Raw genomic sequence first — 25146 nt, forward strand, 5'->3', positions numbered from 1 at the left:
GCAGCCAGTGGTCCAGGGTGCCTCTCTGGAGTTGTGCTGTCTGAGGGCCAGTGGGTGACATGACGACCTGGCTGACAGCAGGCCCTGCTCTCCCTGAGCCCTGTGCAATGCTTAAGAGTGTTGCAGCACTTAACAAGGACAGTCCCTCAGCTGTCACCGCAGACAGAGCACTGGCACGGCTGGTGCAGGGTAGCCCTGGCACCTCCAGCCTCAGAAGGCACTAGCCCCTTTGGCTGGGGACATGGCACTAGGTCTGGAGGCCAAAAGCAGCACCCCTACAGCTGGCACTGTGAGTCTGCCTGCTCACAGTCATGTCTGCTCCTTCAGTCATGCCCAGAGCCACGGCTGGAGCCAGCCCTGCATCGCATCGGGAATTGCAGCTGCTCACTGCTTTGTGTGGTACCCCACAGCCCAGAGCATCCCACAGCATCTGATATCACAAAGTATTTCACAGCATCCCACAGCTCAGTGCATCCCACAGCTCAGAGCATCCCCTATTCTACAGTACCCAATATCCAGAGCATTCCACATCCCACAGGATCCCAGGGCTGCTTCCCACAAGGGCTGGGGTCTCTCCACCCAGCTCCCAGGGCTGCTCCTCACATGGGCTGGGGTCTCTCCACTTGCTCCTGCAGCACTTGGCCAGTTCTCGCCGGCAGCACCACGAGCCCCATCTGTCCCGGCAGCGCCGCCCTGACGTCAGGGCGCTGCCAAGTTCAAGGTCACCTCTCCCAGAGGGCTGCGGCCCTGGGGGGACATCGCCTGCTGGGCTGCTCCCAGCATCCCACACACACATCCCGAGCTCCCAGCCTCTGCTCCCTGATTTATTTATCCGTGCGTGTGCTGGTTCTCTCCTGCAAGGCATGTTTGCAGAACGGATGATTACTTACGCCCTAGTTGGGCCTGCCTGAACGCTGCCCGCTGCCTGCCTGCTGCCCACTGCCTGCTGCCCACTGCCTGCCTGCTGCCTGCCCACCCGCCCGCTGCCCTGGGATTTTGTCTCTCTCCAGGCTGCGGTGTAATAAGGGAGGTAATTAAGTGTAAAAGGCAGAAGGAGGGAGGGCTGGGAGGGGGGAGCAGCCCCGGCTCCTTTTGGAGGCAGGGGACTGCGATAATGTATGGTAATAACCGCAGCCAGCCCTGCCGAGCTGATAGCGCTGACGGCAGCGCCTGGGCCCCCCCAAAGCTGCCCCCACCGCCATGGGGAGGGGGGGCAGCACCAGAAGAAAGGCTCAGCCTTCCTCCGATGGGTTTGTGCCTTCCTGAGCAGCTGTATGGAAATAATTCCCATCGGAGGTAATTGTTTCTCCAGCAAGAGGGAGGGGTCTGCGGGGGTATGGTGGGCGAGGGGTTTTGGGGACTCCCAAGGGTAGGACCATCTTCTTGGGGAACAGGAGAAGAGGGGTCAGGACCCCACTTCAGCTCAGAGTCTCCCCACAAGGGACACATCCCACTCCCAGAATAAGACAACTTGACCTGCTGTGCCCTCACACCTCCCGCCAGTCTACAACCCCCATGGATCCTGGGCGTGTGCAGCTATGGGGTCAGCTGGGAACTGCCAGGGGATGCCCAGTGTTGCTGGGAGTCAGATCATGCTGCCCTCATTCCTGCCCTCTCTCTGTGGCCTCAGCTGCAGGACCCCCACCACTGCCAGCTCAGGAGGCTGCTGGCCATTAGGTATTCCAAGTGCATCCTTCCCAGAGGCAGCCGGGCCACAGCCGGAGCCCCAAAGTGGCTCCAATCCGTGGTCTGGTGCTGCCGCCGGCACAGGGAGCAGATGCCAGACAAAGGGCCGGGGACAAAGGCCCGGCTGCCTCGTGCCCCAGGGAAGGGGCGCAGGCGCATGTGGGGCACGAGTGCTGTCCCACCCCGGAGCTGCCATTGCCCCCTGATGCCCCGTGCCTGCCATGTCCTGGTGCCCACCTGGCCCCTGCCCTGGCCGGCACAGCCAGGCCACAGTTGGGTACCAGGTGGTCCATCCCTGGCATTGGTGCTGTGCCACCCCCGATGATGAGAACTGTGCCCACACTGCTCCAGTGCGGGGCTGTGCTGTGGCCCCTCTCCAGCTCTGCACCCCCAGCACTCCCCTTCTTGGGTTGCAGCAAGCTGAGATGGGGTGCAGTGGGGCTGAGATGGGGGGCAGTGAGGCACAGGGCTGCAGGGAGGGAGCAGAAAGTATGGACAGTGCCACAGCAGAGGATGGCAAGTGTAAAGCATGTGCCCCCACTTCCACTCTGCCTCAGTTTCCCCAGCTGCTATTGAGGCCCTTGTGAATGCACCGTGTCCCTTCCACCATCCCCCTCCCCACGGCTGCCTTTGTCCCCACTCCCCCCAGCTGGCTGCAAACCCCCTGTCTGGGGGCAGCTGCCACAGCACAGGGCTGGGAACGCTGCCGGTGCTGCCGGGTGCAGCTGGGGCCGTGCCCACCCACAGGGTCCAGGGGAGCTTTGGGGCACAATGCCAAACGGTGACAGATCCCCAGGGGAAGGGATGAGACATGGCCTCAGCTCAGAGGTATCCAGGTGGGGAGCACTGACTGAGGCAGACCCCTCAGCAGGCACAGGCAGCAGGGAGGCAGAGGGCTGAGCAAACACCTTCTATTGCTTTCACATGTCAGGGACACCCTGTACCCAGGCTGGGAACAAAGCCATGGAGCTGCAGCTGCCTGGGGACCTGACAGAACCTGGTGGGGAGATGTGCCTGCAGCCATCCCAGTCCCAGCGCTGCTTCCCAGCCACCCACCCTCACTGTTTTTGGGAGTTCATGCTGGCAAAAGGGTCAGTCCTGGGGTGCCCGTCCTGCTCATGCCAGGCACTGCAGGCTGCAGTAGTCAGCAGATTTGAAGAGGCCGTAGACATTGACGAGGGGAAACATAAGTAGTGCCCCGAAGAGGGAGCCCAGCTGCTCCAGCATCCCGTACCACACCAGCGCACTGCGGCTGTGGCTCCGCAGGATCACCCCCACCATCACCTTCACGTATGTGAGCGTCCCGGTGAACAGCACCCAGGAGAGGACCTGGCAGCACAGGGGGGAGAGTGGTCAGCAGGGCTGGAGGCGTCCCCAGCTGTGGGGACAGGGGACAGATCCAGGGGTAGCCTCAAAGATTTCCCAGGGTGAGAGGGAATCTGTGACTTACGATGATGGCATTGCCCCACTGGGACTGCTGGAGGACTGGACAGGGACTCATCACTGCAATGGCCATGTTGTAGGCACCAAAGCCTGTTCCTGCCATGGTGAGGATGCCCATCAGGGGCAGAGACCTGCAAGGGACATGTGAGTGACACTGGGGGACACCACCAGGCTGTCCCTGGTGAGTGGCAAAGACACCACGCACATTCTGGCTCCTTGCTGGCTCCATCCTCCATTCCTGGGTGGCTGTGCTGCCAGGGCACAGGCACCCCACAGACACTCTTCCACTTAGTACCATCTCCCCAGGCCCCTGCAAAGCAGGGGCTGTTCTTGGGGCAGGTGCCCCTGGGGTGCACCCTGCTGCATCTCCCAGCACCCCTTTACTCACCTGCTGGGCAGGAACATGGCCACGACACAGGCAAGGGGGTTGGCCATGGAGCTGAGTGTGGCTGCCAGGTGGTAGGTGGTATGGCCGTAGGGCAGGCAGGAGTAGGACTGCACTGATGGCAGGACCCCGTTTGTCAGGGCGCTCACCCAGGTGACGAGGAGGTAGATGAAGGTGAGCTTGGTCAGGGAGTAGAAGACCTTCTCTGGCAGGATGTCCCCAGGTCCCTTGAGATCCTTCGAGCATGAGCAGCGTCTGCTCAGTTGTGAGTCAGCTACCTCCTCAAGGACCTGGTCAAATGAGTTCAGCATGATGTTGCTGGGAAAGAGCTGCTGCTGGGAGAGCTCCCACACCTTGGGCTGCCTGGTGAGGAAGAAGAAGGCCAGCAGGCAGGTCAGCATCATTGCAGTCATGAGCAGGAAGAAGACAAGGGTGGAGAATCTGGGTGGGAGGTACTGAGTCTCCAGCTGGATTATGGTGTTCTCCACAGTCTCGTTGCCGGTGGTGTTGACCTCGTAGCTGACATTGGCACAACTGGACATGCCAGAGCCCTGGCCCAGGGCAATGAGAGCAGGAATCAGCCCACTGAGCCCTTCGCCTATGAAGTAGGTGGTTGTATACTGGGGCTGCAGCTGCATCATGAAGGGCAGGAAGGTGACGGAGGAGGTGCAGTCCACTAGGGCCAGGAAGAAGGTGAGGATCAGGAAGGCAACGCTGTGGGACTTCCCAGCGATGAGGGATGTGTGGTTCCAGAGGAAAGACAGGAGCAAGCAGGCCATGACACCCACAAACACAACTGCATAGATAACAGGCACCTCCTTCAACAAGCCGGGCCGAAAGCGGTTCATGAGGGTGACAAAGAGTGGTCCCACATTGGCCATCTGAATGATGACGGTGATGTAGGAGGGCAGGTACCACTGCTCCGGCAGCACCGACACCAGCAGAGGCACCTCCACCCACAGCCCATTGACGGCCACCCAGGAGCCTGTGCCGAAGGCGCAGGCGAGGAGGTGGGTGAGCAGTGCCATGGCTCAGGGTTGGGTTCCTGGGCACAGGGGTGACGCTGCCGTGCTGCAAGGAGAGACTTTAATGAGCGGTGGAGCGAGACCTGACCCCCACAGGCCCTGACCCTGTCCTCCTGTGACCTGTGCCTACGTGAGCAGGCAGGCAGAACAGCTTCCCTCCCACATGCCATGGGGGTGTGGAATCCACAGTCAAGCTCAAGCCGCCTTTGCCCTCTGCAAACTCTGTGGACCCCTCTGCTCCCTTCAAGTGATGACACTGTGCCCTCCTGCCCTGGGTGTGGAATCTGCTGAGCTTCACCTGTCCCATCCTGGAGGGTTAGGGCTTGGCAGCAGCAGGTGTGGTACCCAGGAGGGCATTGACCCTGCCCAAGCTCACGTCTTAGCACGGCACAGCCCATCAGGGCTGAGCACAGCCCATCAGGGCTCAGCATAGCCTGGTGCAGGGTAAAGAGGGCTCTCACCTGGAGGCTGAGTGGCCTGGGCAGCTGCTCTGCTGGGAATGGAAGTCCTGTACCTCCCACTGCATGTGCAGGGCAGGGCGATGCAGCACCCGCCTCCTCCCAGCCAGGTTTCATACAATCCCAGCACCCTCGAGTGGCCACAGGAAAAGGCCCCAGCAGCCCAACCTGCAGCTCAGCCTCTGCTCGTACCAGCCAGCTGAGTCAGCTGGGATCTGGACACATCCCCTGCCCACTCCCACCCCGCTCCTGGCAGGGACTCACGTCCCATGTCCCCATACTCCATGCCCCCGCAGCCCCGCAGAGCCCTGTCCAGCCTCTCCCGTGGCGCTGAGCCCGGCTGATTGAACTCACGTCTCACGGGGCTGAGCCTGGCGGGCGCAACAACCCACCCATGGCCCCGGCCCCGCGGGAGGCATCGGGGTTGGAGCAGGAGCAGGGAGGAAGTGGGCTCCGGTCTGACCGGTCCCTCGGCAAACTCCCAAGGGTAACTCACTGCGCTTTGGGGAAGGCAGCACCACGCGAGCGGGAGCCAGTCCTGGCTGCCGGAGCTGTGACGTGAGCGGCGCGTCACCACCTCCGGATGCGGACGGGTGACAGCCTGGCCCTGCTCTGCTCCTCGTCCTGGTCCCAGCTGGCAGAGTCTCCAGCTCAGGGGGGTGATTATACTTGGCAGTGTCCTGGACTTTGCCCTTGTCCCCGCCTGAACTGCGTCCCACCTATCACTGACTCTTCTTGCAGGTGCAAGTGTCACCCGATGACGGTTCCTGTCCCCATCGGGGATCTCTGCGAGGTGTGGGATTGGCATGGGGCTCTCGGGGACCCCCGAGTGTGGCAGCTGTCCCACCGTGGGACAGTGCAGGGACCAAGCTGTGAGCCAGCGTGTGAGCCACTCGCACCACTCGGGAGGTGACACGGGTGAGGAGACAGACCCCAGGTGACCCCCAGGAGCACTCCCCACCCCGCGCCCCAGCCCAGCACCCACCGCCCCAGGATGCCTTATGGCAGCTCTTCCCCCAGTACCCACCGGGTGTCGCTGGGAGAGCGGGCTGCAGCCTTGCGAAACCTGGAATTGCCCTCCCCCTCCTGCCTGCCCTCCCTGCCCTGCCTGACTGCCGGCCCTCCCTGCCTCCCCTGCCTGTACCTGTCGCTGTCCTTCGGGGGGCTGCAGCTCCTGTGGGAGTGTCCATGGCAGCCGGGACCAGTGGGTGCAGTGGGGACAAGGGTGTCCCTTGCCCCTGGCACTGCGGGGACATTGGGCGCCCGTGGTGGGGGGTTGGTCACAGTTTGAGGTGCTGCTGTGGTTTAACCCCAGCAGGCAGCTCAGCCCCCTCCAGGTGCTCACTCACACCCCCCCCCCGTGGTATGGTGAGTTCAACAGGGAAAGCAAGTCCACGATATCCCTTGGTCTGGGGGGGGCACCGTCCCCTCCATGTCCCCTCCCAATTTCTGTGCACCCCCAGCCCTCTCATTCACTGTTGGGGAAGTGTGAGGAGCAGAAATGTCTTTGGGTCTGTGTGAGCACTACTCAGCTATAATCGAATACCCTGGGGTTATCAGCTTTCAGCACAATTCCCAAACAGTCCCACACTAGCTCCAATGGAGAAAATTACCTCTGTCTCAGCAAAACCTGTACAGAAGCCCAGGGGACCTGGAAGGCAGCAAAAGGACCAGGGTGCTGGGGGAAACGAGGCGCGGGGAGCTGGAACTGGTGCCGGGGCAGCTGAGGTCGCTGTGTGTCCATGGGGATGGGGACGGGGACAGGGAGGGTGTGGAGAGGGGACGGCAATTGTCCTGTGTTTATTTTGGCAGCACAAAAGAGCAGCGCAGCCGGTGGTGAGATCATTCCCAAGGGCGAATGGCGTCGGGGCAGAGGCAGGGCAGCCCGAGGGGGTGCTGGGTGCGGGACCCCCATGCTGCCCCTTCACGCTCCTCACCCACATCCACCCGACACGTGCTTCTTGTCCTGCCTGTGCCTCCTCCGCCCCTGCCCGCCCCGCAGCTGAGCCCCCGGCCCCCCGGCCCCTCACCCCGCTGCACCCCCGGCAGATGCGAGTGAAGGCCCCGGAGGCAGATGGCAACATTTGGTAGCCGAGTGGTCTCTGCCTGCGGGACTTTGCAGGGCTGTGATGATTGTCCCTCTGGAAAGCCCCCTCCTCACAAGCCAGGACTGGGGACCCCATCCCAGCTGCAGCCAGTGCAGGGCAGGGGGTGCAGCGGGGCTCCCCAGGGTGGGCACACTGCCCGTGCCATAGCGGTGTCCGGATGGTGGGAAGGCATGGGAGAATCGGCAGCCCAGGACGGCAGAGGTCAGTCCTAAAGCTCAGCCCCGACTAGACTCATCCAGGTAATACCTGCTTCCAGCTGGGAGCAGTGGAGGCAGCCTGCCTGGGCAGGGGGAGGCTGCTGCTCCATTGCTGAGGGGCAAGGGGGACCCCCTCTCACCTCAGGGACCACTGGGTTTGAGTGGGTATGACTGCCCCAGACTTGGGGACCTGCTGGCGGGTTTGAGCCGCTGGACCCTGGCAGCCCCAGTCCATTTGCATCTCATTTCCATGTGAAAGGAGCAGGTCAAGTTGAAAGTTGAAAGGCTGGTGGGGGGCGGCCGGGAAGGGGCCGCTGCCGGAGGTGAGACCCCAACAAAAGGGCCGGATCCCCAGGGCCCGGCGCTCGCCTGGCCACGGGCTGCGGCCACGGCTCCTCGGCAGCCGCCATCTGCGGGTCCGTGCCGCAGCCACCGGCCAGACAAAGGCCTCGTGCCCGGCATGTCCCCATCTGTCACCTCCCCAGCTCCTGGCTCCCTGAGCAGACACCGAGTTGGGAGATCGGGGTGCGGGCAGCATCTTTCCCTCTGCCCACAGAGAGCAGGGTGATGGTGGGCACAGAGAAACCCTCCCCACCACATCCCCATGTCCCTTCTAGAGCAGCTCTACAGACCTCTCACTGGGAAAACTGAGACAGGAGCAGATGGTGACTTGCTCTGGGTCAGGATGTGGCAAGGGGCTGGAATAAAACACCAGGAATTGGCAGTCACCAAGATGAAGGGATTGAGGGCTCCCAGCTCTGGGGATGCCTCTGTGTGGGGTTCCCCCACACTGCACTGAGCCCCAGCCCCGTGGCTCAGCAGGTGTGCACCCACAGCTGCCTCCACCCAGCACTTCCCCAGGGCGAATTGGCCTCTGAGCATGTTTTTTGCTCATTTGCAGCTGCACTTACTGTCCAGGAGGTCCTGGAAGCGGCAGGAGGGAATGTCTGTGGGAGGTGAAAGTGAAGGCAGTGCCAGGACACAACTGTCCCTCTGTTCCCAAACACTGTCCCCACGTGCCTGGAGCAGCGGTCAACGTGCTGCACCAGGTGCTGAGGGAGCATTCTGGCAGAAGGCTGCCCTCCCGGAGCATGTCCCGGGATGCTCCTGGGGAGGGCGAGGCTCAGGGCGCTGCCTGGCTCCAACGCCCTGCTCCAACGGGCCAGACATGCCTGGGCAGCTCCTGCAGCCTCCTGCCTGCACCCAGGCAGCCTCAGCAGCCGGAGGGGGATGCAGCCCGAGGGCCCTGCCCTCGCCTACCAACCGGGCAGGGATTTTCCAGCCGAGCCCGTTGTGCAGATTTGAGCTCAGAGCAGCCCTCTGGCTCCCAGACAGCTGTTTGTTGTGTGCTTCCCTTGGCTCTTCCCCCTCCACCAGCTCCTTGTGTTGTGTCAAGAGCAGTTTGAACAATGCAGGGTTGTAACTGAGCTCCATGTCATGGGCCAGATGCTCATTCCCTCCATGCAGAGCCGACTGGAGATGCCCATACCATGGGGCAGGAGCTACCCTGGGGCAGGGGTAAGGCCAGCAGGTTCAGGTGGCTGTGGCTTTGATGACCCTGCTTGAGTGTGTGACATCCCTTCTCGCTATCCAGATTATTTTCCTACATTTTGGAGTTTTTCCTGCCGGGTAGATGGGGAAGCAGGGCAAGTTTTCCACATCAGAGCAGGCCCTGCCAGTTGGCCTTGCCAGTGACACACAGTGACTGAGGTGCCCATAGGAGAGCTGGGAATTTCCCTGTCTCCCTGAAGCCCTGACACAGCACCAGAATCCTCTGCCTGCAGTGGGCAGTGACATTCAAAGGGTTTTCCCTTTGTTGATGTGAGCACCTCAGGCCACGTGTGCATTCAGGCTGCCCAGCCGGCACCGCGGGCTGAACCGGCACTTGGAACATCACCAGGCACCGTCACGCTGCGTGACGCAGCCTGGCATGGAGGAATGCCCCGTGGTTTCGAGCCCATGTGAACACTGAACTGCCTCGGAGGGCGTCCTCGCCTGGCGCTGAGTCAGCGGCAGCCGCCGCACACGGAGCTGCTCCAGCGCCCGCCAGCCGCCATCCCACGGGGACACGGGGAGGACGTGGCTGGGGCACAGGAGGTGTGGGGACATTGGTACACCATCAAGACACCCTCGAAAAAAGCACAGGAAGAAGCAGCGTGGCAACTGATCCGTGCCAAGGAGGCTCCCACGCCGCAGGGCTGATCCAGGTGGGTGGCGGAGGTTGTGCCGGTCCCGTGCCAGTCTGTGCCAGCAGAGTGGGGCTGGGTGAGCTGGTGAGGGGGGATCACAACCACACACCTCTTGAGCAGCTCCTCCAGGCAGGAGTGACCTGATGTGCCAGGTGAGCCGGGTTGGGCTGCCCGTCCCAGGAGGGTGAGGAGCTGGGGCTATACTGGGCATTGCCCAGTGCTCAGATCCTCACATTCCAGCTGGGCTTGGGGCATTGGATAATGTTGCTGTGTTTTGGGGTCTGTTGGAGGGCGACTCTACTCGGCTCACCTTGGCTCGGAGCAGCCCGGCTCGGCATGGCCGTGCCAGCACAGCGGCTCAGCGCCACAGGAATGCGGAGCAGCAGGTTGTGCCCGGCCGGGCTGTCGGTGCTGGGGAGGGGACTCCACGCTGGCCACAGGCGGCTGTGCTGTGGGACCCTGTGTCCTCCTCCTTGAGCCCAAACAGCCACCACCTCCATGGCTTGGCCACGGGAATGAGTCTGGCACTGAGCTGAGCTCCAGCACAATGTGGGGACATTTTCTTTCCTTGCCGTGCTTGGAGGGCATGTTTGCACCCCTGTGCTAAGTCAGGGAGCCCCCCTTGTGCTGGGCACAGGTATGAGGGCAGCAGGGTTGGCCATTGGCAGGCATCTGGGCAGTTCTGGACCCGAGAGGTGGGGCAGAGGGGTGCAGAAATCTGCTCCAGGGAGGAGGCAGGAGGATCTATGCTGGTGCTGGGACCGTCCCCAGCTGTCACCACGCCTGATCACCCTCCTGCAGACACTTTCCAGGTCAGGAGGCAGTATGTCTCTCCAGGCAGGGCACGAGGACAGGGACAAGGACAGTTTTTCCCCCCAGGCCACTTGTCTGTCACAGCATGTCAGGCGGATGCACCGTGTCCTGTGCAGGGACCCTGCTGGGGACACATTCTGTGGGGGCTGGGGCCGACACTGGCACCCGTGGGTGCAGACACGGCTCAGCTGTGGCTCAGCCATGGCTCAGCAGGGCTGTGGGTGCTGGGTTTGCTCCTGCCGCCTCCAGCCAGTGCTGGGACGGGCTCTGGGCTGCACCCAGGAAGTTTGCGCAGGGAGGTGAGTGGGTGACTGTGACAACTACCTGCTCGGGGCTGCCTGGGAGCGGGTGGGACCACAGCACACTGGCCGCCACTGTGTCCACCATTGCACCCGGTGAGTGCTGGGGCTTGCTGTCACCTCCTCGGGGCTCACCACTGCCCCAGATGGTGATCCATCAGTGCCCCAGATCGGGACCCCCAGCGAGGATCTCAGAGCAGCTCGGGAAGGGGGTTGGGGGAGGCGGTCTGACCCATGTGTCCCCCTGGGTGCCCTGCCACTTGCCTGAGCTCCTCCTGGGTATCGGGACCCTTGGCTAGGGGGCTGCAGAGGGGCACAGGGCTGGTTGGGTGTGCCCCCTCCTTCCTGCTGTGGGCGGGCTGGTGCCTCTGCCCGACTGTTGTGGCAGCGGTTGCGCCTGTTGGGGTTGGCACGGGCCCAACGACATGGGCTGCACGGGGCCCCGCGCTGCTCTGAGCACGCCCTGGCCGGGGAAGCACTGGTGGAAACCCCCACCCGTACTTTCCAAGGAGCTCCAGGACGGGAGCAGTGAGTCTGGGAGCTTGCGAGAGCAGCTCCGGAGCTTGCGGGAGGGCTGAGAGCTGAGAGAACAGCAGACGGAGTGGAGCACCGAATCACTCAGCCTGGCGGGGTGGTGCGTGATGGAGCCTTAGGCATGGGAGAAGGTACTCCTGGAGTAGGCAATGCATTCCTGGAGTAGACAATGCACTCCTGGGCATGTGGGGTGTAAAGATGTGGGTGATTGCACCCCTGGAAGCAATCGCTGCTCCCCTAAAAGTGGGGGATGCACCCCTGTGAGAAATCAGTGCTCCTTTGGGAGTGGATGATGTGTTCCTGGGTGCAGGAAATGCACCCTTGGATGTGGACGATGCTCCCCTGGATGTGGGTGTTGCTTCCCTGGGCACATGCAATGCACTTCTTGATGCATCCCTGGGCATACGCGACGCGGGTACAGCACCGATGAGAGGTGCTGCGCTCTCCCCGCCCCACTCGCTCCCCAGGGTGCCCCTCGCCGGGGCCGGCCCCATTGGCCCCGGTGCGGTTTGAAGCAGGCGTGCGGCGCGGATTGGCCGAGGGACGTGTCGGGGAGGCTCAGAGCGGCTGGAGGCGTGGTGTCCGCCTTCAAATAGACAGCCCGGGGCCGGCGGCGCAGAGTGCAGCACAGCATAGCATAGCTCGGGTGGCCTTTGTCTGCCGCGGGGCCGGGGCGCGGGCAGGGGCAGCATCGCCGCCGCCGCCACTCTCACTCCGGTCCCTCTTCGCAGCCGACGGCCCGTGAGCCCCTCGCTGCCCGTGGCGGCCGCCCACCCCCTGTCCCGGTGCTGGCACGGAGGATGCCCGTCGAGGCGCTGCAAGCCGGCGACACCATGAAGGGGGTGACGGTGACAGCGCCTTTCACCTCGGTCATGCCCGTCCGCATCCTCCGCAAGGGTCCCGCGTATTTCCGCCGGCGCGCCGAGCCGGGGGCCGGGAAGCCGAGCGCAGTGGAGAGGCTGGAGGCCGACAAGGCCAAGTATGTGAAGAGTCAGCGGGTCGCCAGCACCAAGCAGGAGCCGGTGAAGCCACTGCTGCTCAAGCAGCCCCTCTTCACCCCGGGGGTGCGCCGGGCTGCGCTCACCCCCAGCCGCAGGGCACCCCCGGGGCCGCGCCGCGCCGAGGCTGCCAGCCCGAAGACCTCCCTTGACCTGGAGATCCTCAATAACCTCATCAACCTCTGTGACAGCCCCTTCCCTAAGGCGGAGAGCCCTCTGGGCAGGGAGTGCCGGTGGCGGGCGGAGGCGCCGGCTGCGGAAGGGGCTGCCAAGCCTCCGGAGAGCCCCGCCACGGCCAAGCCCCCCGGCAGCGTGGCCGTGCGGAGGGTGGACGTCCGTCCCTGTGGAGCTCCGCGGAGCCCAGTGACACCAGTGCCCGCGTCCCCCATCCCAGGTGGGCTGCCTGTGACCCCGTCCCGGAGCTCCCCCGCCCGCCCCGAGAGCGCCCGCCGGCAGCCGCTGCTGCACCGCTCTAAGTCGGACCTGAGCGACCGGCTCTCCCGGGCCACCGCAGACCTGGAGCGCTTCTTCAACTACTGCGGCCTTGACCCCGAGGAGGTTCAGGACATGGGGGCCGAGCGCTTCGCCCGAGCCAGCTCTGACATCGTGTCCCTCAAGTTCCACAGCGTGAGCACGGCCAGCTCGGAGGGCGGGCGCTCTCCGCCCAGCGCCGCCACCCCGGAGGGGCGGCCGGCAGAGCGTGTGCCCTACGGCATCTCCGTCATCGAGCGAAACGCCCGTGTCATCAAATGGCTCTACGGGCTGCGCCAGGCCAGGGAGCCCCAGCAGGTCTCTGACGTGTAGCGGTGCCACGGTGGGCAATGGAGATGGGTTGCTTGCAAGTGGGCAATGCTGGATGGGGACAGAGAGCAGGCTGTGCCCTGGGAGGAGCAGAGATCTCTTGGCTGTGACAGGACCCTTGAACTCAGCCCCTTCCTGTGCCACAGCATCTCTAGCCTGATATGGTGCCTGGGCATCCATCATCAGGCCCCTTTGCCAGCACTGGACAGCCAGGTCCTTGTGAGACTGTGGGAAGGCAGAGGACATGCATGGCCCTGGGTGTGTGGCTGGTCCCCAACACCCAGGGAACCCCATGTGTGGGTGGCCTGTTTGCACTGCTGGCAGCTCCTGCCTGCCGTGCTCCTCACCAGCACCCATGGGTGAGGTGCAAGGGGCTGGTTCCCTCTTGCATGAGGTGGGGGCACAGCTCTGGGGAAGGAGCTGCCCCTGTGCAGCCTCCCTCCACTGAGGGGATCTCACTGCCTGGGGTGGGGGCTATATTCTGGTGTCCCCGTCTTACTGCTGAAGGTATGGGAGAAGCTGAGTGCTTTAGGAGTTGGGGGGCAAACCTGACCCCCTGTTTGGAGCTGCCCAGGGCTCTGTGTGTGTGCACGTGTCTGCGGGTGCCTGTGTCCCACCCCAGCTGCCAGCGGGCATGCAGCTTCCACCATGCTGGGCCTGGTATTTATGAAGACAACAGTCCTCTTTTCTACTGTTTTTCCTGATGTTTTATCTGTAAATAATAATGATAATGCAGCCGGATTTATTAAATGTCTGTGTTTTGGAGCCTGTGCATTGTCTCTCGGGTTGGTAGAGGTTGGGATGGGGCAGGAACCCTTGGGGTGCCTGTGGATCTGCAGGACTGGGGGTACTGAGGGGGTGGGTGCTGGGAAGAGCGACTTAGCTGACTGGCTCAGGCTCAGGGTGCTGTGCTGTGCTGTGGCGTGCCAGCGCGGGGCCCGGCGGGCACGGCAGGGTGGAGGTTGGGCCTGGCAGGTCCCAGCAGAGCCCCAGTCAGTGGGATTCCCCTCTGTGCCATGCAGCCCTCCCCTGCCTCCTTGTCTCTCTCCAGCAAAGCTTGGCAGGGTCCTGGCTCCCCTGGGACTGGGAGATGGAGATGGTGATAGTGGAGACCTCCCAGTCGGGCTGGGATGAAAGCTGGTGCAGGGAGTGCTTTGAAGATGTAAAGCCCCTGTGTGTTCTCCCAGGGCAGCCTCGAATGGTACTGGAGCCCTCAGGCACAGCAGGTGCCACCTGTGCTGTGACATCCCCCTGCTCCTCACCATACTGGTGTGTCCCACACAGGAAGGTGGCTGCTGGAGAAGGTGCCATCAAAGCCACCAGCACCTGCACCCAGGGAACCTTAGCTGGACCCTGTCCCTGCTGCTGCCTCCCTCTGGTGCCAGCCCCTTTGGCAGCCCCTGGCCAGGCCAGAACTGGGGGCCCCCTTGACTGGAGCTTCCACCCAGTGCTTGGGGTCTCCAGAAAACACCCCATGAAGAAGCATTTCCCTCCCCAGCCTGACTCCTGCACTGTGCGTGTTCACCCAGGTCTGCTGCCTGGGATGCAGAATCCATACAGGGTATCAGCAGGTCGGCTGCTGGAGGGCAGGATGTTGTGGCAGGACATGGTGACAGGACACGGGGATGGCATCTGGCTGTGAGTCAGCCTGACAAAGTGCTCTGAGGAGGACACACATACCCAGGGGTTCCTTAATGATGGCATGTGGGGCACCAGGTGTCTCCCAGGGGAAAACACCCTGGAAACCAGAGCAGGGCAGGGACCCCAGGCATCTGCTCAGGGACAGGCTTTGCCCTTGGGGAAATCTTTGAGGGAATCAGATCCCTGCTGGTGGCTGGGATTGGCTGTGCTGCTGGATTCCTCAGCCTGGCGTGTCCCAGGGCTTGGTCTAAATTTGCTGCTATGGTTAAGGAGAAGGAGGGGGGCCCTCACCAGCCCCCTGCCAGGCGTGGGCTGAGCAGCCACATGTTCCCCAGGTGCTGCCTGTCCTTGGTGTGGCTCTGCTGTCCCATGTGGCCATCCAAAGCCCTGTGTGCTGCTGTGTGCAAGCATGACCCCGTGCATGCATGTCAAAGGGTGTGTGCATGTCGTTGTGTGTGCATGTCCATGTGCACATGTGTTTGTGTACAGAATTTTGGTGTGCATGCAGATGCATGGACAGCAGCCGTGTTCCCGAGGCAAGAGTCTCCCTCTGACCTGGCACCCATGGGACTGCCAGCATGAAACCCTGGTAGAGACGTGTCCAGGCACATGTGCTCCCCCAGAATGCCCCCCTGTAGCGTGTCCCTCATGGGAACAGCAGGACAGCCCCGTGCTCCCTATCCCTTTCCCTGGCAGCTGCCTCCCGGTGGCTCCGGTTTCATGGGCAGTGCAGCTGAGCCCGTCGGTTATTTACAAGGGGGAGGGGAGATGCCCATCACCTTCACCCCTCTGTGCTGAGATCTCCCTCCCATGGGTGCCCCATGTGCAGGCAGGCAGCCAGGACAGAAGGAAAACTGGCAGCACCGCCCCCTGTTTTTTCCATTTTTTAATTATTCCCCACTGATGAGCATCTTCTGGAAGTGCCAACGATGTCACGTGTTTTAATCAGTGTTAATTAGCGGGTGCCTCGGGACAGTGATGAGGGCAGGCAGCAGGAGCCCCCTGCTGCTGCATGCACAGCCCATGTCAGTGCCAGCACCCACCACTTCCCACTCCCAGCCCCATCTTAAACTGCAGCCCCCTCCCCACCACCGAACCCCACCCCCATCCTGCTCATCCTGAGGCTCTGCCAGCCTCCTGCCAATGCACTGTTTGCTCCCAGCAAGTGCCTTCCAGCACTGGGCCACCAACCATGCCAGGACCAGGCCCCCTGAGTGTCCCCACGGGCACCCTTTGCTCTTCTTGTCCTCTCTGGTGGCCTGCCCCATCCTGTGAGGAGCAGTGCCTGTCCTGCCATGCAGGGAAACCGTGGCTTGGGTTGTGTTTGGAAGGGTGCAGCCTGTGCCCCCCTGCATGGCTGTGCCTGGGCTGAAGGGGGTGGAGGGATGTCACCAGCCCCCATACTCATGAGGGTCTCTGTCCCACCCTGGGGGTGGGTCTTGGACTCTTGTCCCCAGGGCAAACCTCTGAGTCCCAGCAGAAATCTGGGGAAAGAAGCTGGGGTGGGACCAGAGGGTTTCCATGTGCTGGTGTCCACTTCAGCAGGGCTGGCTTTGTGTCAAGGCAGGGCCCCCACACCACCTCCTGCAGCACCAGCACCACTCACCCCTGCCCACAGTCCCTCCGGCATGGCCATGGTGACACTGCAGGTGCCTGGAAAATGGGATAAACAAGAGCAAAAAATATAACCGGTGGGAACGGTTCCCCGCAGCAGCCAGGGGGGTCTCAGGGTCTCTCAACCATCCCTTGTCCTGGACTCCTCTGTGCTGGCCCCAGTCACAGTGCTGCCCAGCCTGCTGGCACATTAGAAGCTGGTGGGTCGGATCATCATGCGGGTGCCCTTCAGGGAGTAGCTGGGCCCCTGGAAGTGGTGCCAGCGGATGCCGTTGAGTTTGCGGATGTTGTTCCGGGCTGGGTAGTAGATGCCATTCAGGTTGGAGAGGCCACAGGCGTCGAACCACCATCCTGCAGGGAGGGAGCAGGGCAGGAGGGTGGCATTGTGAGTGGGCACCCACGGGTGTTGTGTGTGGGGTCCCCCTGCTCCACTCACCTCCCGAGAGCATCTGGGCACACTTGCAGAGGCAGTTGTCGTTGTCGGCATCGCGGGTGCTGAACTGGGTGCCCTGCAGTGCCAGGCCACTCTGCTGCCCAGCTGTGCCACTGTAGTCCTGCAGTGACAGCCTGCACCCAGCAGGAGCACAGCCACTGTCACTGCCAGCTGCTGGGGCGTCACAGAGCCCCCCAGCCCTGCTCAGGGGGGCCATGGGCTGCCACGAGCTGAGCACAGCACGGAGGGATGCAGGCAGAGATCCTGCAGATCCAGGTTGGCGGGGTCCCCAAGGGTGGAGGCTCTGCTATGCTGGGGCAGAGAGGACTCCCTTAAGTCTCCTCTAGTCCTCTTCGCTGGGGATCAGCTCAGTGCACGCATGGGATGGATCCCTGGGGTCTGGTCCCACTTCCAGCCCAGCACAGAAGTCCCCAGCTGCTGGACACCCTCCTGCCCATGGCCAGTCATGGCAGGCTGGACACCATGAGCACAGCATCCCTCCCTGGACACGGGCAGCCTGGGGACACCTGGCACCCCCAAGAGTGCCTGGTGGCCATGGCTGTGTCACCCCACTTGGTCAAGCCATGAGCTGCAGTGCAAGTGCCCCAGCTGCTGCCTGGGATGGGAACTCCCACGGGGATGGCAAATCCTGCTGCCTTGATGCAATTTTATACATTAAAAATCTACTTCTCAGGAGTCCAGGGAGAGAAGAAAGAGCAGGTTGGCACAGTGATGTGCCTGCCACTTGGCATCATAACACCATCAGGACATCCTAGTGAAGCTCTGTGTGACCCTGCATTGCCTGGGGCGCCACATCCAGCCCTTGCCCCTGGCCACTGCTCCCTGCAGGGCTTGGGGACAGTTGGAGGTGGGGAGTGCTGGGTGGCCGCCCCCACCGTGCCTCTCTCCTACCTGTAAAGCTGCTGTTCACTCCCCAGCTGGAATTTCCCGTAGTGGGCATACACCTGTCCACCCTCCCAGTCCTGCAGCTCGACTCGCAGGGCGTAGGGCATCTGGCTGGTCAGCAGGTGCACGGCCTCGTTACCCAGCCAGTACTCCCCTGCCGCATCCCCAAAGCCCTGGGGAACAGCAGGAGGGATGAGTGCGGGGTGCCTGGGGTGCCCCCAGCGTGCCCCACTCCCTGGGTGGGCACAGACCTGCTTGTACTCCCTCCAGCTCCTCTGGAAGCTGAGGCTGCCATTGGCACGAAGCTGGATGACAGTCCAGCCCCCTTGGTCTGTCTCCATGTCACAGTATGCCTGCAGAGGGGAGAGAGGGATGGGATGGGGATGGCTTGGAGTGGGCGGCCCGGTGCATCCCCTACTGGGCTGGGCAGCTTGGTGTGGGCACTCCATGGGTGCTAGGGCTTGCTGAGGGGCTGTCGAGTGTGTACCATGCCCAGTGCCTGGGTGTAGGGGTCTCTCCTCCCTCCATGGCTGTGGGCAGGGGCTGGAGCATGGTGTTCACAGGTCAGATTGCCTTTTAAAACAGTTTTATCCCCCCAACTGGAAGGCTGTGCCAGTCCTGCCCTTACCTGGTGGGTGCTGCCTTTACCCCTGAACAGCCCCTGGTGCCAGATGGGGTGGGGAGAACTGCCCTGGGTTGTGCCACACAACAGGGTTACCCAGTCTGGTCTGGGGCTGGTGAGCACTGGTGTGCACTGGGTGGCTCTGGGGTGGGCAGCACTCCGGGGTGCTGCAGGGGTGCCCCCTCCAGGGTGTGCTCACCTTTTTGGGCTCGCTGAGGTTGGTGATGTGCAGGGTGTAGATGCCACTGGTGCGGATGCCTGCCCGGTGCACCTCAGCACAGTCCTGGAATTGCTGCTGCTGCCCAGGTGACATGGCTGCAGCAGAAGGGTCAGTGAGATGGCAGAAACCCTGCCAGCCCCACAGCCCTGCCTAGTTTTGCTGTTCTTCCCTCTCCCTTTGGATGCCTTTGTGCCCACGGATTATCTTTCTTTCTTCTCTGCCATCTCCCAAGGGCTGGGTGAGGCAGCCATGCCACTGGGGCTGCTGCCAGCCTAACCTTGGGGTTTTTCCATTCCTGGGGACAGTGTTCAGACATGGATACTCCCCTGGGCACTCCAAGCTGCTCCTTGGATGCAATGAGGTGTCCCTGCCCAGGGCAGGGGGGCTGGAACAGGATGAGCTTTCTAACCCTAACCAGACTGTGGTTCTGTGATTCTTGGGGTGAAATCACTCAAGCTAAGCTGAGCACAGGCTTACCCTCCTGAGAGGGCAAGGTGTTCTCCCACTGCCTGCACGCTGCCCACACCCTGCCCCGTGCCCACACCCTGTCCCATGCCCTGCTCACCTCTGCCCTGGGAGACAATGCGCACCAGGCTCTGCACAGACTGGAGGAGCTGGAGCTGCTGGTGCTGGAGCAGGCTGGTGTTGGCACTGGCAGCCAGCAGAGTCTTTTCCAGCTCCTCAATGGTGCCACTCTGCTGGCTCAGCAGCCGCTGCAGCTTCTCCTTCTCCAAGTGGGCCCCTGCCAGCTCCGCCTGCTGCTTCGTCTCCATCTCCAGCACCCGCACTTCCAGGATGCTGTAAGGGAGTGCAGCAGTGACGGGGGTGGCAGAGTGGACCCAGCCCCAGCTGCAGTGTCCTGGCATATCTGCAGGGACCCACTGCTGTCCTCATCCCCTGCTGCACCCACCAAATCACACTCCCACCTCTGGGACATCTCCAGCCAGCAGAACCAAAAGTCCAAGAGGCTGTGCTGGGGCTGTGCAATCTCCAGGGACCCCAGTCAGCACCTGGAGGGGTTCAAGCCCCCTCAAGTGCAGTGTGAGGTGGGAGAGACCAGCCTCCTTGAGGGTTCCAAAGGCTGTGGGAATCCCTGAGCCACCCCAGCACCTACTTGTTCCTGTTCTGCAGCTTGTGGATCTCGTTGGTCTGCAGCAGCAGCTGCTTCTCCAGCTTAGTGGTGGACAGAGAATTCTCCTGGAGTTGCATCTCGATGCGCCACGTCTGGTTCAGCACCTGCTCAGGAGCAGAGGGGAGTGTTGGCATCAGCAGCCAGGGCCACACCACGTCCCTGGTGTCACCAGGCTGGCCAGTCCCTGCCATAAAGCCCTGGTACCTCTGCCCTGTGTCTCCTCAGGGACTTGCTCTGCTTTTACCAGCAGACAGTCCATGCCATGGTGAGGACCCGGGGACACACGAGCCATACCTGGGCCTCCACATCGGTGAGCTTGCGGCTCTGCTCGGCACTGTGGTTGAGGAGGGAGCTGCCGATCTCCAGCATGGTGGCAGTCTGGTTCTGTGCCACCGTCTGCCGCAGCTCCGCTGTCTCCGGCTTCCTGCTGCTCTGGATGTAACTCTCCAGCTGTGGAGGAGATTGGGGACACACTGGGTCATTCAGGGACCTCACTGGGTCCTGTCTCGGTGCCCTGGCTGAGCCTGGCACCACTGGGCACAGTTCCCTGGGCATAGACCCTGGGCATGGCCCTGTGTGTTTCAGCATGGTGGGACCCACCTTGGGGACCATCAAAACTTATCAGAAGAGAGAGTGAGCTGAGTTGCCGCAGGGGAGCCCCCTTAGGCACTGGCTGCCAGAATTCCTGGGCTGTGGTGCCAGCTGGGACCTGGCACAGGCTTGTGTGTGTCCAGGTGTGCTGGCGAGCTGGGGCTAATGCCCAACTGGGGAGGCCCATGCCAAGCAGCTGGGCATTGGCTGGCATTAGCATCAGCACTGGCATTGGCACTACCATCGACTGCCAGCTCCCACCCACTGGTTTCCCAGGGCCGGGGAAGTAGAGGGTGGGAGGCCACCATGGGCCAGGGAAGGTGGGTGTCCAGTGCCTGGTGCTGCCCCACCACATGGAAGCACTCGGGGCTGGGAAGAAGTTGGCTGCAGACACAGCTCGGACACAGCTGAGATGACGCTTCCGCTTTCGCAGCCCGCGGGGGAGCCAACAGTCCCAAAGGCTTTGCTATTTCTGGACACTGCCATGAGGTTCCCACTGAGCCCCTCCCCAGGGCGATGGCCTCGAAGGGGGCACAGTCCCTCGGCAGGGGCTGCAGGGAGCGGAAGGGGCCGTGCTGCCGCCCACGCTGGGAAAGCAGCCCCCAAGAGCAGGAGGGACGGGGCTGCCCAGATTCCTGCACCCCACAGATCCCACTGTTTCTGCACTGCCCAGATCCTGCTCCCTGCCCGAGCTCCCCAGTGCTGCAGGGAGAGCCCCACATCTCCCTGCATCTCATGGGGCTGTGGACCAGAATCGGCAGGGTTAGGATGCTGCTCTTTGGGCAGTGTGGCAAGCAGGCAGTGGTGCTGGCATGCTCTGCACCGTGGTGGGAATGCCGTGGTGCTGAGGTGCTTGGCACTGTGATGGGCAGGCAGCAGTGCCTTGAGGTTTGGCATCATAATGGGCAGCAGTGCCAGGTTGTTCAGCATCATGGCAGGCAGGCAGGGAGCAGGGCAGGCAGCTGGGCAGGGTGCAGGGCTCTGCACTTGTTTGGCATGACAAAACCTCGCTGACAGTGGCAGGGCCCCATTCCCTTCTCCCCAGCACCAGGCAGGGCAAAGCCATCACCCCACCATGAACACTTGTGTGGGGCAGGAGGGTCTCAGGGTAGGAGTGTCCCAGGGCTGAGTGTCCCAGGGCTGAGTGTCCCAGCCAGCACTGCCTGCACCCCCTTCCCTGGGGATTTTCCCTTGCAGAAATGTGCTGTCAGGGAGCAAGTGGGGAAAGGTCGGAGAGCTGCGTCTGGAAAACATTTCCTTGAGTTGAGGGATTGCTGGAGAGGTTCCCTTTAACCATGTCGTTAATCTTGTTGATTCACAGGGCTTGGGGAGGCCTTTTCTCCCTCTCAATCTTGCTTTTTGCTTTTTTTTTTTTAAATAAACATATCTGTGAGCTGAGGGCAGAACATACCCGTGGAAAAGGTCAGGCTGGCATGGGGAGGGCTGAGAGCCCTAGAGAGGGAGCTCTGGATCATGGTCCCAGCAGCTCCCTGAGAGTTGGAATGGGGCACAGTGTCCCCTGCCATGGGTGGCACAGGGGACGCAAGTGGAACAGGCTCTTTACTGAGGGCAGGGAATCCAGGATCATCCTCCCTTTACTTCATGAGGCTCCCCTGGACTTGAAGGGTCCCAACAGACTCATTCTTCCACCATAAGGGCAGAGCAGTGGGGGGAGAGACTGTGGTGCTGTGGTCACCCCACAATGCTGGTCTGGAGCAGGAGGGACCCCAGTCACTCTCTGTCCCCATGCCAGAATCCAGTTGCCCACGGCTGGAGTGGCCTGTGCTGCCTTCCTGCAGCTGCATCCCTCTCCTGTCCCTGTCCCTATCCTGCCCTGGCATTTCTAAGCATCCAAAAAGCACTGGCTGGGGTATCCCTGAGCCACAAGTGGAGGGATAGCCCCTCACATGCTGCCCACACCCCTGCATGCAGCCCCAGTGCTGCAGGCACCACAGAGCTGCCAACCTGCCACTGACCCACTGTGGATCCCATCCCTCCCTAATGCCCCCAGACCCGGTGGCACCATCAAATGTTTGTGTTTGAACTAAAATTAATTCCTTCTGAAACAGGAGCAGCCAACATGTCCTTGTGTACTGGGCCCTCACCATGTTCCTGCCCCCTACAGCCCTGGGGGGCTGCACAGGGGGAGGATGGACCAGCCCTCCAGTGCTGTGGGTGGGATTCCTGAGGAAGGTGGTGCTGGGGGTGCCAAGGGGGCCTGGGAAGCCCTGTTGGGTCCCAGGGGACCTCCCAGTTCCTCGGCACCCTGCAGGGCTCCCCATGCCAGGGCAGAGCAGACGGGGCTGTGATGTTGTTTACAATCTGTCCCTGAACCCGATGCCTCCTTTGAGCCCTGGTTTGTTTGTTCAGGGTTGGAGTCCGACCAAAACAAGCCTCCTTGGGCAGCTCCACTGAAATTTGGGAAGCCAAGGAACAACAGAAAAAAGCATAGCTGTGAGCTGCCTCTAAAAGGAGAGAGCTGTGCTGCAAGATGGGGTGGGGTGGGCTGGGATAGGGTGGGATGGGCTGGATGCTTGTGTTGGGAGGGGATGGGGTGGGATGTTCATGGTGGGATGGATGGATAGAACAGGATGGGACCCAGTGCCCCACTGGGGCAGGGGTAAGGGGGCACTGCTGCTACAGCTGCCCAGATGTGCAGTCCCACTTTGCCTGTGGCCACCTGCTCTGGACAGGGCCATGTGCACCTGTGGTGGGACCCCCAGCCTCCTGTATTGCTCAGCCATGCCCAAACGCTGCTCTCATCCAACAGAAGCTCCGAGAAGGCCTGGGCACACAGGGCACAAAGATACCAGGGCACAGGGACAGCAAGGCAGAGACCCCGGGGTGCAGATATCCCACAGCACTCAGGCCCCAGGGCACAGGAACCCCAAGACTGCGTGTGCCCACCAGACCCAGCAGGTCCCACAGGGATGGAGAGCCAATGCCACCAGCCAGGATGTCACTGGCCCTACTGATCCCTCTGCAAACCCCTGGGCTGGCTTCCAGCAGAGCCAGGGTTCAGCGTTTTCCCAGCTTTTGAGGAATTTGTCCTCTAGGATGGCTGAGGGGACAAGGAACAACCCTGCATGTCCCTGCTGCCCACCCTGTCCCCCATGGCTGGTGTGGCTTCCCAAGCAGTGTGGCTGGCACAAGCCATCCCTGGAACCCCCATTCAGTGTGTTTACCCCTTTCCCATCCCCGAGCACTGCGGGGGCTCAGGACACACCTCAGCTGGGACATCACCCCAAAAATGAGTGTGCAGAGGCACAGGGGTCCCATTGCACCCCAGTGGGACACCGCAGGACATTGGATGTGGCTCTGCTGGGTTGGTGACAGCTGGGGACAAGCTGCTTCCCCTCTTATCAGCACAGGCACCCAGTGTCCCAGCACAGTGTTCAGGACCTGCCAGGGAGGTGTCCCCTGGGATGAGCTATTCCTGGGTCTGACGCAGGCAGCTGTGCTCGGCTGATGGGGGCTTCAGGAAGGAAACACTGCTTCCTGCCTCAGGCATTGGGGATGGGGAGAGGTTGGGATGGGGGGAGAGGGACCAATCCTGTGGATATGCAGCCCCTCTGGTGTGCTACCCCATTGCCCCCACTCTGCTCCCACCCATGGGTCACAGGGCCACCCAGGAGCCACGGGTACCACACAAAGTCTCACAAAATGCTGGAAGTATTTACAAAGTCTGTAAGAGGGAAAATGATGAATCTGGGGAGGTTTTGGTGGGCCCTTCCTCTAGGTCCCTTGCTCTGCCACCAGTCCAAACCTCTTCCTGGTATCCTGACCCAGAATGGGGAATGCTGAGCTCCAAGGGATGCCAGGACATGGCTCATCTGGCCAGGACCACAAGGAGCCCTGTGGCAGGGATGGACAAGGAATACAGCCTCAGTGGGAAAAGATCTGGATGAGTGATCTGCAGCACTCATCCTTCCACAGAGACGGTGCCTGATGCCAGATGCACACCTGTGGGGAAAAGTTGACCTGGTTGCTCAGGTGGGCATAGACCCCAAAGCTCCCAGCTGTGCCATCGGCAGGCAGGGAGCTGGAGCAGGAAGTGGCATGGAAGTGCTGGACTCAGCCCCCTGCCCGCACCACCCCGCTGCCCGTCTCCACACCTCACGTCCTACCTTCAGCAGCCACTGGGTGCTGTTCTCCAGGATCCTCTCGAGGTGCCGCAGGCGCTGGGCAGCCCCGTGCTGGCCATATGTGGTGCCGGCTGGTGAGTCCCGCTGCAGCAGCGCGTTGGCCGGGCCGGGGGCAGGACCGGGAGAGGCCGGGCAGGGCAGCGGGTCAGCCTCGGGGAGCACGAAGGTGTAGCTGCAGTGGCCGTGCTGCACGCGGTGGTAGCGCCTGCGCCCGGCCCCGTCCAGCGCCCGACGCTGGGCTTTGGTGGCACACAGAGCTGTTGTGGCACAGGTCAGGGCCACGAGGCCAAGGCGGAGCACCCACATGGCACGGAGGTCCCCACGCTGCCGGGGTGCCACGGCAGGGAAGGCGCTGGCAGCTTGCTCTGTGCCGGGATGGGTCAGTGGGCGCTCCCCGCCGCCACGAACCGCGGCGATTTCGGCATTTCCTCCCTCTGAGCCAACGCTGGCCGGCCCTGCCTTTTATCGCCAGCCCTCGCAGGGGGAGAGGGGAGGAAAAAAAGAAAAACAAAGGAAAAAATCTGTTTAAAAACAATACTTCTATCTTTTTTCTCTCCTCTGAGTTCACTCCGGAGAGATCAAGTTTCACACGTGATCTATAAATGTCTCTTTCTCTCTCTCTCTCTCTCTCACACACACACACACACACACACACACACACAGACACACACACACACACACTCTCACACTCGCACACGCAGCCCCTGTCCCTCCCCTGGCCGTTCTCTGCACAGCTCATTGCACATCCCAGGGTGGGCAGCACCGAGCCCTCCCATCCTCCGGCCCCTGCACCCCGTGAAACCCCCTCAATCAGCACCCGCTGGGACTCACCACCCCCAGGCCCCCCCATCCCAGGGAGAAGAGCCCTCCCCTCATGTCCTGGCTATTTATAATGCCAGCAGGAGC

At 62.2% G+C, this 25146-nt stretch overlaps 3 protein-coding genes across 12 annotated transcripts; 1 reads left to right on the forward strand and 2 right to left on the reverse strand.

The window, feature by feature from the left end:
* Window positions 1-1198: 1198 nt before the first annotated feature.
* Window positions 1199-6719, reverse strand: SLC52A3 (solute carrier family 52 member 3). Of its 3 annotated transcripts, none has more exons than XM_071572724.1 (4): window positions 6611-6719; window positions 3518-4585; window positions 3137-3260; window positions 1199-3015 (listed from the first exon to the last, which is right to left on the reverse strand). In XM_071572724.1, exons 2-4 carry the CDS (start codon window positions 4540-4542, stop codon window positions 2803-2805), a joined length of 1362 nt encoding a protein of 453 aa, XP_071428825.1. In that variant the 5' UTR covers window positions 4543-4585; window positions 6611-6719; the 3' UTR covers window positions 1199-2802. The 3 variants fall into 3 exon arrangements, with proteins under 3 accessions (XP_071428825.1, XP_071428824.1, XP_071428823.1); XM_071572723.1 differs by lacking the exon at window positions 6611-6719 and adding an exon at window positions 5494-5635; XM_071572722.1 differs by lacking the exon at window positions 6611-6719 and adding an exon at window positions 5352-5483.
* FAM110A (family with sequence similarity 110 member A) lies at window positions 5583-13701 on the forward strand. Of its 8 annotated transcripts, none has more exons than XM_071572726.1 (3): window positions 5583-5656; window positions 5739-9509; window positions 11869-13701. In XM_071572726.1, exon 3 carries the CDS (start codon window positions 11938-11940, stop codon window positions 12937-12939), a length of 1002 nt encoding a protein of 333 aa, XP_071428827.1. In that variant the 5' UTR covers window positions 5583-5656; window positions 5739-9509; window positions 11869-11937; the 3' UTR covers window positions 12940-13701. The 8 variants fall into 8 exon arrangements, with proteins under 8 accessions (XP_071428827.1, XP_071428828.1, XP_071428831.1 ...); XM_071572727.1 differs by having other exon boundaries at window positions 5586-8124; window positions 8204-9509; XM_071572730.1 differs by having other exon boundaries at window positions 5586-5934; window positions 9203-9509.
* A 193-nt stretch (window positions 13702-13894) lies between these two features.
* On the reverse strand, window positions 13895-25086 carry ANGPT4 (angiopoietin 4). Its single transcript, XM_071573112.1, has 10 exons — window positions 25072-25086; window positions 24223-24714; window positions 19799-19954; window positions 19487-19608; window positions 18938-19170; window positions 18352-18467; window positions 17782-17883; window positions 17537-17703; window positions 16628-16758; window positions 13895-16542 (listed from the first exon to the last, which is right to left on the reverse strand). The coding sequence occupies exons 2-10, from the start codon at window positions 24544-24546 to the stop codon at window positions 16382-16384; spliced, it is 1512 nt and encodes a 503-aa protein (XP_071429213.1). The 5' UTR covers window positions 24547-24714; window positions 25072-25086; the 3' UTR covers window positions 13895-16381.
* Between the last annotated feature and the right edge of the window lie 60 nt (window positions 25087-25146).

Source organism: Pithys albifrons, chromosome 18, assembly GCF_047495875.1.
Source record: "Pithys albifrons albifrons isolate INPA30051 chromosome 18, PitAlb_v1, whole genome shotgun sequence".
Classification (NCBI taxonomy): domain Eukaryota; kingdom Metazoa; phylum Chordata; class Aves; order Passeriformes; family Thamnophilidae; genus Pithys; species Pithys albifrons.